General features: G+C 44.3%; 1 protein-coding gene across 1 annotated transcript in view; it reads left to right on the forward strand.

Moving 5' to 3' along the window:
- The window catches only part of DOC2B (double C2 domain beta), a 657,062-nt gene that overhangs the window by 560,699 nt on the left and 77,957 nt on the right, over positions 1–18,406 (forward strand). The window contains exon 6 of the mRNA XM_075852930.1: positions 4,714–4,871. Within this exon, the coding sequence (XP_075709045.1) occupies positions 4,714–4,871 (158 nt within the window). The remainder of the gene's footprint in view (positions 1–4,713; positions 4,872–18,406) is intronic.

Raw genomic sequence — 18,406 nt, forward strand, 5'->3', positions numbered from 1 at the left:
GTACTACTAAAGCAGCGTCACCCTGATTGACCCTTTGGGCCAGGGCCTGGACCTGTAGGGAGAGGCCCTGCATCTGCTGGGCCAGGGTCTCAAGGGGGTCCATGATAGCGTCAGCGTAGGAGAAATGGTAGACTAGGTAAGGGCTTGTAATTATGTAATGGCCGGAAGGAGGTGAAGGGAAAGTGAGCCCTAATCTACCCACCTCCCTGTCCCTGCCTACTTGCAACGACTCGCCCTAGGCGACGAGGTACAACTGGGCGGCGGTCCCTACGCTGTCTAAGTGCACAGGAAAACAAACAGGGAACATGCAAGGGAAGGGGCAGTAGCCACGGAACGCCACGAGGAAACGGAGCGGCGAACGGACAGTCAGGACCAGGACGAAGTGAGTACACCCAAGCGGGCAAGGAGACAGAAGCAAGCCAGGGGCAAAGCAAAGCAGGTCAAGCAGAACTGCAGCATGGCAGAAGCACGGCAGAAGCAGGCTGGAGCAAGCAGCAGTGGGGCCAGGAATCCAAAAGAATTACAAGCACTGAGGGAGAGAACAGGGCAGGTAATAAAGGACAGGGGGCGGAGCTAACTCCGACAGACCAGGCCGCGATAGGCTCTCCCACTCCTGAGCCTGCCACCCTGGTTGGTGGGAGATGGTGTCAGTCGAACAGGTCTGGCCTCAGGTGTGGATTGATTAATCCCAGGAGTATACCTAGATGAAGTACCTGGCAGATCCCTAACAATGGGGCTAGACGTTATCCGCTTTCGGACACTCTGCACATTATGTGGCGCTATATTCTGAGAGCCAGAACTTTTTTTATTTTTCACTCAAAAAAGCTGCGTAAGGGCTTGTTTTTTGCGGGACGGGTTCTAGTTTTTATTGGTACTGTTTTGGGGTACATGCGACTTTACTATCACTTTTTATTCCATGTTTTGTGAGGGATGGGGATAAAAAAATAGTGACTCTGGCGTTTTTTTGGGGTTTTTTTTTGCGGCGTTCACCGTGCGGGAAAAATAATATTATAGTTTTATAGTTTGGGTCGTTACGGACGCGGCGATACCAAATATGTGTACTGTTTTTAAAACTTTCACTTTTTCCAATAATAAAAGGCTTATTATAGGAAAAAAGGCAGTGTTTGTTTTTATTAACTTGAAACTTTAATTTTTACACTTTTATGAAACTTTTTTATTAACTTTTTTCAACTTTTTTTTTGTCCCACTAGGGGACTTGGGTCCTGCAACTCTGATCTTTACTCTAATGCATTGCACTACCCACGTAGAGCTGTCAGTCATTCACTGACAGCAAGCCTATTAGGTCCCGTCTGTGGGCGGGGTCTAATAGGCTATCGTACGTGGCAGACCAGGAGGCCACTATTAGACCTCCATAGCCATAGCCATAGCAGCGATCGAATTCGTCACGATAACATCGTGTCGATCGCTACAAACCACTAAGATGCCGCGATCGCGGCATCTGAGGGGTTAATGGCAGGGATTGGAGCTAGCTCTATTCCCTGACATTACAGCACAGTGTCAGCTGTAACATACAGCTGACAACAACGGCTGATTTCTCAGGCTCAGCTTCTGAGCCTGCGCCATCTTGAAATTGAGGCCGGACGCCTTTTAGGCCCCGCCTCTGGGCGGGACCTAGCAGGCTTCCATACTTGGCAGACGGGAGGCCATTGTTAGGCTTTCCATCTGCCGGAGCAGTCATCGGAACCCCGCGATTTCATTGCAGGGTTCTGATCTGCTTGTAAATACCATAGATGCAGCTCTCGGTTTTGAGGGCTGCATCTAAGGGGTTAATCAGGCGGATCGGAGGGTAGCTCCGGTCCTGGCATTGAAGCAGTAATAGCGTTAAGCTATCACTGCTTTAAAACTGTGTCTGCCGACACAGTGCCCTGTTAAAGCTGTGACGTAATAGTCCGTCAGTTTGCCTTAACAGGACAACTCTTGTGACAAACTATTACGTCACATAGCGGGAAGGTTTTAACATATAGGCGATTCCCCCTTAACCGCGAGAGAACTTGGCGAAAATGCTTCGGATGTGTCATCAAATCAGGTGAGTAAATCGGGATGTCGACCAGATAGGCCACCACACAGACATACAGCAGGTCTCAGAAAATGTAATTTACAAACTCCTGGAACACAGCTTGAGCGTTACATAGTCGAAAGGGAATTACGAGGTATTGGTAATGACCATCTTGAGTGTTAACTGCGGTTTTCCACTCGTCACCTTTGCGGATACAGATCAAGGTTTAAGCTCCGCGTAGGTCCAGCTTTGTGAACACTTTGTCCCCACAAATTCTAATGAAAAGTTCTGAGATAAGCAAAGGGGGATACAGATGTAGCCATCTTTAACTTGATTCTGATAACTTGCTGCAACATGATATCACACAACAAAAGCCATTGAAAAGTCATTGAAAAAGTCAAGATAAGAGATCTAGCCATTGTTTATTTAATGCGTTAAAAGTCAAGGTAAAAATGGCTACAACTGTACTTATTCTTAACCGTAATTTTGTTCAGACCCCGGTAGTTGATACATGGACGAAGAGATCCGTCCTTTTTCTTCAGGAAGAAGAATCCGGCTCATGCGGGAGAGGATGACTTCCGGGTGAACCCTCTCTCAAGGTTCTGCTTAACGTAGGCAGACATGGCTAGGGTCTCTGGCAGGGAGAGAGGATAAACTCGACCTCGACGTGGTGAGGCATCAGGAAGTAATGCAACAGGGCAACCGTAGATGCAATGGGGAGGAAGAGTCTCTGCTTCCTTCTTACTGAAGACGTTCGCAAAACTAGCATAATAAGACGGTAGATTGGAGAGTCACTGTGGCAGTGGAGGCAAAACATGACGAACCTGTGGTAGGCAGCGGGCAAGGCATTTGGGCCCCCATTGGAGGACCTCTCCAGAACTCCATTCGAAAGCCGGAGCATGTAGGCAAAGTAAGACAGAGTTGATGGCTTAGGACGGGGATGGTGATATGTTCCAAGTGAAGGACCCCGATTAGAAGGAAGATCACGGGCTGCTAGCTCGTCTTTAATGTGCGAGGACAGTCCATGCCAAAAGGTCTCCACCAATGCCTCATTGTTCAATGACAACTCTGCTGCCAGGATATGGAAGGAGATAGCATACTCTCCTACTGTGGAACCTCCTTGCTTGAGGGTTAGCAGAGTCGCCGCTGCAAAGGATTTTCGACCCGGCTCCTCCAACACAGTACGATAAGTATGTAGGTATAAAGCTAGGTCCAAGAATTCAGGTCCCTCACGTTCCAGGATGGGATTTGCCCATGCCAGGGCTTGCCAGCAAGAAGGGAAATGTTGAACGCTACCTTGGCCTCATCAGAGGGGAAAAGATGAGCTCATAGCCTAAAATGAATGATACATTGGTTGAGGAAACCTCTACAGGCTCTAGGGTCACAGTCATAGCAGGGTGGAAGAGGCAACGAAACTATGGATCCGGAACAGACACCAGATGACACCAGACGTAACGTATAGCAGTAGGTGTGGCAGGTTTTGACAGACATGGCGGATGATATCAGGGGTGGCAAATGACACGGAGTATAACAGCAGGCGGCACAACACGACTTCAACACTAGACAGGCTCAGGAACAAAACACAGCACAGGATACAGGACACAGGAACGCTGGGAGCAGGATAACACTAAGGAACCATTTGCAATACAAACATGGGAAGACTACAACAACGCTCAGGCAAGGAGTGAAAGGGCAGGGCCCTTTTCATAGTCCAGGGTGGTCTGGAAAATAGTTAATTACATATGTGCGCGTGTGCCCCCTCGCGGACATTGCAGGACAGAGCAGCCGGATGCGCTGACGTCTCTGGGGAAGGAGACGTGGGCCACAGGAAGGAGGTCGCGTCCGTCAGCAGGTAAGAGGAGGCTGCGGTTTGCGACCATTACAATAGTATAGGGAGAGGTCCGCTCTACTATTAGCTCAAACGGCACAAAAAAGTATTGTATCTTTTGGCTAATAGAGCCTAATAAAGACTACAACTATAGTTATGAGTCCGCTGTATTCATAACGGGAGCGCCCCCCCCCCCCATCAGATGGCCACCATGTATACATGCAGATATTCAGAAGACATCAATCACTGCTGAGTAGGGCGAGGGAGCTCTCCACTCATAATTATGCTGTATTCTTTGTAAGGCTTTATTAGCCAAATTGCACAATATTTTTTGTGTTGTTTGGGTAATAGTACAGCGGCTCTGTCCCTATAACATGCTGCCCTTACATCTATTCTTCAAGTTATCTATTTGTAAGTGGCTTTTATGCAGGTAGCGTGTTATTGTAATTTTTCTGGTTAGCCAATAAAGATATAATTTTTATATTACTTTTGTCATATCGCTGTACTGCTATTTAATTATTATGTGGTATTTTGTGGTCATTTTGTTCCATGGTTTCTGTTCTTGTTGTTCTGTGTGCATTAGATGCAATGATCTGAATCAATTAAACCAATCTCTGTTTATAAAATTTTCCTTTAATTTACAGTAATCAACACTAATTATTATTTTGTTCAAAACATCAAGTAAAAGCAGAACAGTAATAACTTGAAAATGAACAAATCGGCCGCCCGCTAAATACATGTCAGGACCTTTAATTATCTCTGTACAGTAGATACAAGGAAATCTCTCTCTGGATGTTATTTCTTTATTGTGGCAACTGTGGATGAACTCATTTCCACACTCATTAACATGTTATGTTTCCACCCACAGATAGATAAAACAGAGGATAAATCGTTGGAGGAACGTGGGCGAATTCTTATATCCTTAAAATACAGCTCCCAAAAGTCTGGGCTTCTGGTAGGAATTATTAGATGTGCACATCTAGCAGCAATGGATGCAAATGGTTACTCTGATCCCTATGTAAAAACGTAAGTTTAGTGCTTGTTTCTTATCATTATCTCCAGACTCCTGTAAAGATGGTAATGTATATGGATGACATTTTTTAGACAGATGTTATGGCAGATTTATTGTTGTCTTTGCACCTTGGTTCTGGTTTTTTGAGCGCCTATTTTTTTTGCGCTTTAATTGTTAGCCAAATTTGTTAATGCGTGTGCCAGAAAGAACCTTGATTTGCGAGATGTTTGCCACGTCAGGTCACATACTTTAAATATGGCCGTGGATTTGTTGAGTCGTGAAATGTGGCAGACTTAGCACTTGTGTGCACCAGTTTTGTAGCGCAGCGTACTGGTCTAAAGGATACCACTCCAAGATGCGCCAAATCGATCAAACTGTGAGTCATTGAAAAATTTGGCACAACTTGAGCGTAACAGCTCTAGCTTTAGGCTATCTATCTTTAAGCCGTTATTAATAAATCTGCCCATTGTATATGATGTTTAGAAAATGATTCCTATTGACCTGTGTGGTATCATCTTCCAATGATTGAATGGATTGCAGAAAAGTAAATAAAGTACACGTTGACATGAAAGAGACAATAATCTTCTATGCTTCTATTACATACATCTAATTAATGTGTTTATCATTGTTAAATTGGGCAATGCCATTAATGGTATAAGACCATAAGTTAAAGGGGTATTACTAATTGAGTAATTAAAAGTTTATATACTTTTCCAATACACTTTCTTTGTCAATTCCTCACTTTTTACCATCTCTGCTTGCAGTCATTCAATAGAAACCTTCATTTTTGACTTCCAGTGGATACAAATTGGTCCTGGTCATGTGACTTTATAGCACAGTTATCAGAGATCTGTCTTACAATGAGCGGAAGACCTGTATGATCATCACATTGACAAAGACTGATATGTTTCCACTGGAATAAAAAAAAAAAGGTTTCTAGTGGCTGACAGCAAGCAGTGAGGAACGGATACAGAAAGTATATTGTAAAATGTAATCACTTTTTATTATACAATGAATTACCATTAATTCTTGAATTGGTAATACCTCTTTCAGAGTCAAAGAGCAACAGTATAACAGGTCCTCTAGTGAATTTAAAGGATTCTATATCAGCTCAATGTCTGTTAAAAAGACACGGAATGGGACCAGTCGAAGCAGATCACTTCCCATTCAAATGCTTTTATGGACAGGTTACTTGCTATAACAGAGAAATAATTGTGACGGTTGTTAGACTGGTGCCATACTCCTCGAAATCCTAATGACTGAAGTCTTTCCTGAGGGCGACAGCAATGAAGGGGATGAAGAATAAAGCAAACACAACAACACTAGTTGAGCAGCATAATTATGTCGCACCGAGCCAAGTTTCCACATTCTACTACGCTTACATGCTTCAATGAACCTAGGTGCCAGCTTGCGGCATTGGCCCTAAAACAAGCAGCTTTTATCTAAAAGAATATCTGAGATGGTGTCTTCATTTACCGATAATAAGAGCTCAAAAGAGACACTGTTACCCTGAGGAAAGGCTGAGTCACTCCTAATGAATGGAAACACATGCAAACTAGTAGCCTTGTCCTTTCTATATCTAGACGAAGCTGCCTCACTAAAACACCACAGAGAGCACTCATGGGATGGAACAAGGGATTTAATGCAATGATGGTACACTTCATTTGCAGAAATGGATAAATCCACTTGGCATAATCTAAGCCGATGTTTATTTATGAGCTTGTCAACTGGGATTTGTTTCACAGCTCATAAGCATTTCAATGTAAATATGTCTATTGTATTGTGCTCTGCTTTTAACAAATTTGACAAGTATTGATGTCATTTTACTGGTCTCAGTAGTGGTCTTTAAATAAAGGAATAATCGAATAACGTTATAATGCAGGGCAAAACAAATTATATTTTTAAAGTGAATGTCTACTCTTGAATATGTAGTTCCCCAATTCTGTGCTGATTAATTTCTTAACATATCTGTACAGTGACAGTAGCTTCATTTTTCTGCTATAAGAGTTTCAAAAACCCTGCTTCAAAAATTCTGACTTCCTTCAGCCACCATTAGGGGGAGCTTACTGCATACTGTTTTTATATTGAACTCATTAATAAAACAGTATACAGTGTGCTCCTCCTGGTGGCAGCTGTAGGTAGCCAACATTTTATAATTTAATTATATGTAGAAGATATAAAAAATAAATAAAAAAAAGTTATGACAGCTTTAAAGATACGTAAAAAATTTAAGCAGCGCTAAATGTGGAAAAGCGTCATGGTGTTTAAAGGTGAACATGAAAGACTGAAATATCTTCTAATGCTCATGTAAGGATTTGACTTTTCTTGAATTAAACGTTTAAGTTCTAAGCACTTTTTATCTGTATTGCAAAGACGTGTGTTTGTTTCTACTAGAGAAGACTTAAAATCGTTATACAGTGAATAGCTACTAGGGAGTGATGTTAGAATTTATAGATTAGTTTTATTATATTATTTATTTTAGTCTTACAAAATATTTAGTATATATTTTCTATAGTGGCAAGTATATCATAGTTGTTTGTTTGGTTCATGCCCTATAGCTGTCCCCATACAGTATAATGCACCTATAGCTGCCCCCATACAGTATAATTCCCCATAGTTGCCCCATACAGTGTAATACCATCTTAGCTGCTACCCATACAGTATAATGCCCCCTTAACTGCCCCTAGTGCTAGTGCCCACATCATACCGCATTGCTCATGTAGTTATTGCCACCCACCCCTTGAAGATAGTGCCACCCACCTGTAGATACCACTACACCCCTGTATACAGCATCATTGGGGCTCCCTCTAGTTGCGGAATCCACAGCCGGAGCATCAGCCACACTGTGGCCAGGGATTCTTCTCCAGGAGGAGCCCCTGACATCACTGTCCATATATGGACAGTGACGTCAGAGGCTCCTCCAGGAGCGGAGTCCCTGACCAGAGCAATGCAAGCTCTCTGGCGGAGGACTCCTGTCTTTGAAAAGTCCTTGACATCACTGTCCATATATGGACAGTGATATTAGGGGCTTCAAGATGTCGGAATCCCAGGCCAGAGCATCGGCAATGCTCTGGCCGTGGAATCCACTCCAAGAGGAGGCCCTGAAGTCACTGTCCATACATGGACAGTGACGTCAAGGGGCTTTCCCAAGACAGGAGTCCGCGGCCAGAGAGCTTGCATTGCTCTGGTTGGGGACTCCGCTCCTGGAGAAGCGTCTGATGTCACTGTCCATATATGGACAGTGACCTTAATGCCTTCCCCGGGCTCAACACTTAAAGTAGCACTGTGCCCGGGGAATTATTGACTTGTGGACAGTGAATGGTGAAGGAGGGAGCTGACGGTTCCTTGCTTCAGCATTGGATTCAACTGTATCTGCACCCTGAGAACGCAGATACAGTTGACACCGGGACATACCACCGGCCACCAGGGACAGCTGGATGGTTCGGAGTATTGCAAGTTTACCAATGACACTAAGGGCAACTCTGCTTCTAGGCATCATGAGTAGGGAAAGTCGTCCTAGAAATAAATAGGTACCTATCTTCTGTACTGTATCATTATGTGCATTGGTGATAAATGAGTCAATACAGTTCAACTATCTCAATGCCATATATTCTACCCCTATGTCAATGAGTGTAATAGTGCTGTTAGTTTGAGCCATCAGACCTGGCGTAGGGCTGGGATCTGCAGCCGTAATACAAGCGCTAATATGCACCCATATTTCGCATATGTGAAAGCTGCCCTAGAGTAATTCCCAGTAATACCATAAGACACAAAGTATGTCACATATACAGTATTATACAAATGCAGCGCACAATTAATTGCAGGTGCACTTCATTAAACCCATGGTTTGTGAAACATTTAATTACCATTTTTATTACTTTATAAATTAAGCAGGTTATTTATGGAAGGCAAAATTTCACATTAATGGGGCTTCTTCATCTGTACAAGAACTCTTCTCACTTCCAGAAATTAAATGTCTACAGTGATTGCAGAAAAATGAATATTGACAGAAAGCCTTTTTCTTGTGATTGTTAATGAAGCCAGCATGCCTCTATAATATCACAAGCAGAATGAACATAATTTCAACTGAATACAAAGAATCTTTGGATCTCTAAGGGGTTTCTTAAAGAAGGAATACAAAATGGATAATTATACTTCAAAGATTTTTTTTCTTTCAATTCTATAAATCTGACTCTCAAAGGCTTTTTTGTCTGAATCCCATATTACTGCATAATACATGGTGTATTAATTACATAGCTGGAGGGATACACTGTGTGCTATGTACATGGCAAACCACACACTAATAAGTAATATAATTTAATTCTTACTAACCATTCCTACTACATATTAAATAAAGTCTGAGCAATTAAACAATTGTACAGCCCATGAAGATATACCAGAATGTAAAAAGCCTTTAGGATACGTTAAAATATGTTTAATATGTTGCATCCATGTCGAGTTACATGCATTTGAAGGCACTAAGCCTGACACCATTTACAGGCTCTAAGCCTGACACTGCTATGCTCCAGTTATCTTCACCTCTACAGATTTCTATCTAGTTCCGTGTTGTCATTGAGCCTTATTTATCAAAACTGTCTAACAGAAAAACTGACCGTGTCGACTCCGTTTCAACCATCCAGAGCTTAGTTGTGATTGGTTGCTAAGAAACAAAAAAGATCTGAACTAGGATTGGTTGCTAGGCCGGATTTTCTTAAAGAGGACCTGCCACCTCTCCTGACATGTCTGTTTTAGTAAATAATTTATATTCCCCATAAAATAACAATTCTGGAACATATTTTATTAAAACTCTATGTTGTGCCCCAGTTGTTCCTCCTAAAGAACTATGAATAAATTGACAACTGGGTGTGACCAGTTGGGGTGTATTCCTTCTTAGGCTGACAATGTCCAATCATTGATCACAGTCTAAGGGTATGTTCACACGATGAGAGGCATTTACGTGTCAACAGACAGACTGTTAACAGCTGCTTCGTTTCACACGTAAATGCTCCTCCTCGCATTTTGCAAGCCGTCTGAGATGCTCGTAAATCTTGAGCTGTGCTTCATTGAGTTCAATGAAGTACAGCTCAAATTACGTGGCAAAGAAGTGCCCTGCACTTCTTTGCCGAGGCAGTCAATTTACGAGTCGTCGTTTGACAGCTGTCAAACAACGGCGCATAAATTACAGGTCGTCTGCACAATACATCGGCAAACCCATTCAAATGAATGGGCAGATGTTTGCCGACGTATTGTAGCCCTATTTTCAGGCGTAAAACGAGGCATAATACGCCTCGTTTACGCCTGAAAATAGGTCGTGTGAACCCAGCCTTAGGCCTCATTTACAAGAACGTGATATACGTCCGTGCGACTCGCGTGCTTTTCACGCAGGTCGCACGGACCTATACAAGTCTATGGGGGCATGCAGACAGTCCGTGAGTTTTGCTCAGCGTGAGTGCGCTGAAAAAAACTCACGACATGTTCTAAATTTCTGCATTTTTCGCGCATCACGCACCCATTGAAGTCAATGGGTGCGTGAAAACCACGAAGGTCGCACGGAAGCACTTCCGTGCGAACTGCGTGATTCGCGCAAGAGCTGTCAAACTCTGAATGTAAACAGAAAAGCACCACGTGCTTTTCTGTTTACAAACATCCAAATGGAGTGTCTTAGAGATGAGCGAACCGAACTTCACCGGGTTCGGCCGAACTCGTTTTGACCGAACCCGTCAAAAAAAATTTCGGTACGTGACGTCAGGAGACAGTCACTGTCCAGGGTGCTGAAAGAGTTAAACTGGTTCAGCACCCTGGACAGTGACTTCCGATCACAATATACATGTAAAACGTGTAAAAAAAAAAAGAAGTTCTGACTTACCGATAACTCCCGGCTTCTTCCTCCAGTCTGACCTCCCGGGATGACAATTCAGTCCAAGTGACAGCTGCAGCCAATCACAGGCCAAGCACAGGCTGCAGCCAATCACAGGCTGCAGCGGTCACATGGACTGCCGCGTCATCCAGGGAGGTGGGGCCGGATGTCAAGAGAGGGACGTGTCACCAAGGCAACGGCCGGGAGACCGGACTGGAGGAAGCAGGGAGTTCTCGGTAAGTATGAACGTCTTTTTTTTATTCACAGGTTGGTGTATATGGTGATCGGAATTCACTGTCGAGGGTGCTCAAAGAGTTACTGCCGATCAGTTAACTCTTTCAGCACCCTGGACTGTGACTGACGTCGACTAGCCTCATCTCTATGATGGCGGCTGCGCGAAAATCACGCAGCCGCGCATCATACACTGATGACACACGGAGCTGTCAAGTGACTTTTGCGCACGCATAATGCTGCATTTTTTTGCGTGCGCAAAATGCACACGCTCATGTAAATGAGGCCTTACACTGTGCAGGGACAAACTCCATTATCAAGGGAAATAGTAACACCAAGTTGTCAATTTATTCATAAATTTCTAGTATGAATAATAGGGGAACGGCACAGTGCAGAGATTTAAGAAAACATGTTCCTGAATTCTTATTTCATGGGGAATACACGTAATTACTAAAACATGTCAAGAAAGGGGACAGGGCTTCTTTAAAACCGGCAGATTTAATAAAAACGGCTCAATGGCTTGGTTCAGATCTCCACTCATATCACTATCCACACATAACCGTCTCTATTGAAGCCAGTTAGGTTATAAACATTAGAATGAATGGCATTTTGGATCTTCACAATGGGCCCCCTTTCATAGACTACTTCAATTCTCAAACTTGCTTTAAAAAAAAAAAAAAAAAAAACTGGTATCTGGCTGCAAGTGGTCATTGTCATGAGCGGTCCAACTCACTATTATGTCGAATGACGCAAAACACTATTGTGGCATCTGAATAATAGCAATTAAGCAATATTACATTGGACTACATAGCCTAATACACCATATCACTCAATATTTCTGTTATGGGGCTTTTATAACTGATCAATTGTTGCTCCTTGTTGAAAAGGTGTCATGCTGTGACAGCGCGACACTGAAAGTTACTGAAATCTTCAGTGTAACCCATTCTACCGCCAGCGACAGAGCTATATCAGTTGCAGAGTTTGCAGTCACTCTCAAGCACTAATGTCTGTCACGATCACAGGGTATGTGGACCCACCATAGCCACAGTCTATACAAGAGTCTATAGCAGTTCGTAACACACGGGTACCTGAACTTGTCCAGACAGTGGCCGAGGCTTCAGCAAATATGGAGGTGGCGGATAATGCTAGACGTGGCAGAAGACTCCAACACTAATAGGCTCAGGAACAAGAACACAGTACAGGATACAAGATAACAGGGCATCGGTAACAACTGGAAAGGGATAACACTAAGGGACCATTTGCAAGACTGACATGGGATACACTAACAACGCTCATGCAAGGATCAGAAGGGCAGGTCCCTTCTTATAGTCCAGGAAATCTTGTGTAGTTGATGATGATAATTTCCAAATGTGTGAGCGCTGACCCTTTAAGACCGGGCACGAGCGTGAGTGCGCACCCTAAAGGACACAGCGGACCGGAGCGGAAGTGAGCGCTGGTGTCTCCTATGAAGGAAATGCAAGCCAGTACTTGCAGATCCATGGCTGCGGCCGTCGCGGGGTGAATAATGATAATTGCCCAATAATGTAAGAATTCTAGACAGAGCTATTTTACTATAGAAATTAATGCTCCACTCTAAACAGAAGACAGCCCTCTGTAGGCTTCCCCGACCCCTGATGATCAGCTGCTATAATCGGTCGAAGCTGTGTCTGGACATTCCTTTCTCTTGCAGTATCCGCTTTATGAAATGTAGTATTACATGCAGGCCATTCAAGTAAATGGACAATCACGTAATACATGGTCAGGTCAGGTTCACCAAAGGGGCTCTCCGTTTTGGCTCATAGAGGGTGGTCCGGAGGAGGGGACCCACCTTTATGATGTCCATGTTCCCTTATTGACAGGGGTTGTTATCATGAGACAACAGCAAAATCCGTCAGATTTGGCAGGAAGAATAGTGCTGCACGCAGCCCTATTCCTACTGTCAAAATGATGAACACCTTGACAGAATCCACCAGAACCCATTATAAGTCAATGGGGTCCACCAGGCGCTGGTGGTATCTGTTGTATGACAGATCCAGCACTGCGTTGTGGTTTCTTTTATAAATAGAAACCATGATCTGGATGTGAACATAGCCGTACAAATATTTTCTGCTATGTCCTTGCCAGGAATGTGTTGTACATGAAATAACAGCATCATTTGTAACTAAATACTTAACGCATACTTCTGTGGCAAAAAGATGCCCATGATTATTATACGTTCTTTGATATTTCATATAGGAGAACTTTAATTTCAATAGATATTTAAAACGTTAATGAAGTTAATATAAATAGGTCTGTCTGATTCATTGGCTTGCAGGGTAGAATTATGCTATTGAAATTAACTACAAAATAAGTGACATTTAGTAGAAATATTATGAGATGACTTTTCCATATTAGTTTCCAATCCTTCTAACTTAGACTATGTTCACATGTATCATGGCTTCAATTTATAATGGAAGCGACAACACTGTGCCAGATATGACAGATTCAAATGGTGACCGACAGACCCCCATGACTTATAATGGGGTTCAGCGGGGTTTCATCAAAGTTTCTGTTGTTTTGACAGCAAGAATACTGATGTATTCTGTGCTATTTTTGGCATTAAAAGTGACTGAGCCCATGAAGTGCAAGTGTGTACAGAGTTTTAGCTTATTGAGTTTATACCCTGGGGTCTGATCTTTGTATGTTTTTATTCTTTAGCTGTTCAGCAAAATAATTGCTCAATAAACCTAAATTATTACATAAAGTATATGATAACAAGTATTCTTGTACATGACTAGAAGGTCTTACAGACCATTAAAATTAATAGCATTGAAATAAAAAGCTAAATTATTACTTGACTTCTATTAAACGAATATTAGCAATAAATATTAAATGTGTTAAGAGAAAAATACAAGAGACTTTGGAAAATATTTGTTCAAAGAAGCCACAAAAATTATATTCTGAAAGACCACAAGACTTGAGTAGGTGATAATATTAGAAAAATAATGAGATGAAACAGCAGTGCATAGCGGGCAAATTTTTCAATGTTGAATCCTGTTTTCTATCCTAAAGTGAATGCTGCATTGGGCCCCTGGGCTAGTGTTTTAATGTGTGTGTCAAAGCTGTCAGGAGAGAACAAAGTGATCTACTCAACTGGCAGCTGCAGGCAAGGTCTACTCATGAACTCCTTAGCTGTCATGCCCTATGGCAATGCCTCAAGGCTTTACCAAACTCAAGCATTAGAATGGCGTGTGGGGGCAAACATTTTTAATTCCCCCAAATGCTGCCTTTACAAACAGACTTAAAGAAAGCAGCAGTGATTCTTTATTCACATGTGTTAATGTAGTACCTGTACAACAGTAAGGGTGTATTTACATCAGCGGTCATTTCCGCTGAGGGGTTCCGTCTGAGGTTTCTGTCGGGTTAACCCCTCAGCAGAAAGGCAAACGGAAACCTCAGCTTCCGTTTCCCTCACCATTGAACACAATGGTGACGGAAACCTAGCTAATTGTTTCCGTCTGTCACCGTTGTGACAGGGTTCAGTCGTTTTGACAGAATCAATGGCGCCGTCAACTGCGCTATTGATTCCATCCGAAACAATGGAACCCTGTCACAACGGTGACAGACGGAAACCATTAGCTAGGTTTCCATCACCATTGAGTTTAATGGTAAGGGAAACGGAAGCTGAGGTTTCCGTTTGCCTTTCCGTTGAGTGGTTAACCTGACGGAAACCTCAGACGGAACCCCTCAACGGAAGGGCAACGGTGATGTGAACAGGCCCTAAGCTTTCAGACCTGAAGAAGTCAAAGGTCAAACAGGCACCATGATATGTATATAGATATCAAAATCATACAGTGAAAATAAGAAAAACATGGCAAGGAGTGTAAACAAAGTATATATGATCAAAGATGTTTAAAAAGTATCACAATAGATGGGCTGTAAATATGACATATACAAATACATAACGATAAATCCTTATAGAGCTCATGTGCAACTGTAGTTTTCAAATGATTAATCCCAAAAACTCTTTTGTCTGAGCTTCCTATTCCTATTGACCAGTGTCACAAAGCGGGGTGTGGACCCACTGGACCGTACCGGGTAGCGGAACAGCAGCTGACCAAACAGGTAAGTACAGAGTCTATAGTCCAGAGAGGGTACCTGTGGCAACTTGGACAGCAGTAAGGCAGGCTCGGCTGGGACCAGGCGGCAGGTATTCATCAGGCGTGGCGTAGCAGAACAGGCATGGTATACAGCACAACACGACAACAGCTCAGCACGGTACTAGATTTGGATAGCACGGGAAACAGGATACAGGAACAGAGAACACTTGGAAACTGGAAGACAATAGGGGACCATTAGCAAGACAAACTTTGGGTAATGAACAATGCTCAGGCAAAGAACAAGAGGGCAGGGCCCTTTTACAGCCCAGTAGCATTCTGGGCTTAATTGCAGACTTCCTGCAATTATGTGCGCACTGGCCCTTTAAGACCGTGCACGTGCGGGCTCGCGCGCCCTCCGGGAGACAGTCTCGATACCAGGAAGTGAGTGGAGGCGCCTCACTGGGGGACAACGCAGCAGAGAGCACACATGTCCGTGACCACGCCCATCGAGGGGTAATTCAGAACGATGGGCCGTAGCCATAGACGTAACAGTATCCCCCCTCTTATGCCCCCTCTTCTTGGGACCAGAGCGGGAGAGAAACTTCCTCACGAGGACAGGGGCATCGATGTTCTCCTCTGGCTCCCAAGACCTCTCTTCTGGACCGAACCCCCTCCAATCCACTAAATAAAACGTCCTTCCTCCCACCTTCTTGGTGGCCAGAATCTCCCTTGCTTCGAAGGTCCGGACAAGCCGCCAGGAGACACTGCGGAACTAGGAGTCCTAGAGTAGCGGTTCAGGACCACGGGTTTCAGCAAGGAGACATGGAAAGAGTTAGGGATCTTGAGGGTAGGAGGCAACCGCACCTTGTAAAACACCGGGTTAATCTGTAGCAGGATTTCGAAGGGTCCGTGGAACCTAGCGGCAAATTTGCAAGACGGCATCCACAGCCGGATATTCGTAACTGGAAGAAACTGAGGAAGAGCCCGTCTTCTTGAATCTGCCTTTCTCTTCATGCGGTCTACCGCCAGCAGGATAGAAGATCGGGTCTGTTGCCATATTTGCAGAAAGTCCCTGAAGAAAGCATCAGCTGCAGGCACCTGGGACATAGTAGAGACAGGAAGAGGTATATGAGGATGTTGGCCGTAGACGATGAAGAACGGACTGGACGGGGTGGACTCACTAGTGTGGTTATTATAGAAGAACTCTGTCCACGGGAGCAGCTGCATGCCGTCTGGAAAAAAAGTGACGCAGATAGTTCTCCATAATCTGGTTAACCCTCTCGAGTTGCCCATTGGATTGGGGATGATAAGCCATAGAGAAGTCCAACTTTACTCCGAGTAGACCACAGAGTGCTCTCCAAAACTTCGAGGTGAACTGGACCGCTTGGTCTGAGACAATATGCAGAGGCAAGCCGTTCAGACGGAAGATGTGTTGAATGAAGAGGTCGGCCAATCGCGCAGCAGAAGGCACACCAGTCAAGGGGACAAAATGAGCCATCTTAGAAAATCGATCGAACACCACCCAGATCACACTGCAACCCGCAGAGGGAGGGAGATCGTGACAAAGTCCATTGCGACATGCTGCCAGGGAGCAACGGGCACAGGCAGTGGCTGGAGCAGACCAGCCGGTCTGGAGTAGGCAACTTTATTTGCTGCGCATACCGTACATAAGGAGACAAAGTCCATGACGTCTTTGGAATGTGTGGGCCACCAGTACTGGCAGGCGATTAAATCTTGGGTCTTACGAGCACCCGCGTGACCTGCCAGCTTTGAACTGTGACCCCAGCAAAGGATTCTTCCTCTGTCTGCCAGACGCACAAAAGTCCTTCCCGGAGGAATGTCTCTAACTTGCAGAGGGTTCACAGAGAAGATGCAGGAAGAATCAATAATATTCTGTGGGGACTCCACAGTGTCCTCTGTTTCAAATGACCTAGACAAGGCATCGGACCTCACATTCTTGTCGGCAGGTCGGTAGTGGAGTTCGAACCGGAACCGAGCAATAAACAACAACCACCTGGCTTGACGAGGATTCAACCGCTGGGCCGTCTGTAGGTAGGTCAGGTTCTTGTGATCCGTGAAGACCAGGATAGGATGGACTGCGCCCTCCAGTAGGTGTCTCCACTCCTGCAGAGCCAGCTTGGTGGTCAGTAACTCCCGATCCCCAATCGAGTAGTTGCGCTCTGCAGAAGAAAACAGCTTGGAATAGTAGCCCCATACTACAGTCTTGCCCTTCAAACCTGTTTGGAACAACAGTGCACCTGCACCAACAGAGGAAACGTCCACCTCTAAAGAAAACTGTAGAGATACATCAGGGTGGTTAAGGATAGAGGCTGACGTGAAGGCTTTTTTTTAAGGATTCAAATATGGCTTCTGCCTCCGGAATCCACACTTTGGCATTCATGCCCTTCTTAGTGAGGGTAGAGATGGGAGCTGTCAAAGATGAGAAGTTGGGAATGAACAGCCGGTAGAAGTTGGTGAATCCCAGGAAGTGTTGCATGGCCCTTAAGCCTTGGGGGTGTGGCCACTCCAGGACAGCCTTTACCTTCTCAGGGTCCATCTTGAGGCCCTGATCGGAGATGATGTAGCCCAGGAAGGGAAGAGACTTTTTCTCAAACAAACACTTCTCCAGCTTGGCATAAAGATGATTCTCTCTTAAACGAAGCAACACCTGGTGGACATGACTCTGATGAGTTACTGGATCTGGGAAAAAAATCAAAATGTCATCGAGATACACCACAACACAAACATAAAGGAGATCACAAAAAATGTCATTGACAAATTCTTCAAACACCATGGGGGCGTTACACAGGCCAAAGGGCATAACTAGGTATTCATAGTGCCCAACACGAGTATTAAAAGCAGTCTTCCACTCGTCACCTTGACAAATCCGGATCAGATTGTAGGCCGCCCGCAGGTCCAGTTTACAAAAAAAATGTGCCCCCCGTATGCAATCAAACAGTTCGGAAATCAAAGGCAGTGGGTACCTGTTCTTCACCGTGATCTGGTTGAGTCCCCGGTAGTCAATGCAAGATCGTAGGGATCCATCTTTATTTTTGACAACCCAGCAGAACCCAGCTCTGACCGGGGATGAGGATTTACGAATGAAGCCCCTCTCCAGATTCTCTTTAATGTAGGACGACATAGACTGGGTCTCCAGCAGGGAGAGAGGGTACACTCTACTGCGAGGAGGAGACGACTCAGTAACCAAGTCGATCAGACAATCATATGCTTCTTATCGAAGACATCAGAGAACATAGAGTAACAGGAAGGCAACCCTGCCAATGACTGAAGCGGAGGAGGCTGTGGTGGCTGGATATGACCCAGACAGCGTTCAAGACACTTGGGACCCCACTGAAGAACCTCTCCAGAGTTCCAATCCAGG

Source organism: Rhinoderma darwinii, chromosome 2, assembly GCF_050947455.1.
Source record: "Rhinoderma darwinii isolate aRhiDar2 chromosome 2, aRhiDar2.hap1, whole genome shotgun sequence".
Taxonomy (NCBI): Eukaryota; Metazoa; Chordata; class Amphibia; order Anura; family Rhinodermatidae; genus Rhinoderma; species Rhinoderma darwinii.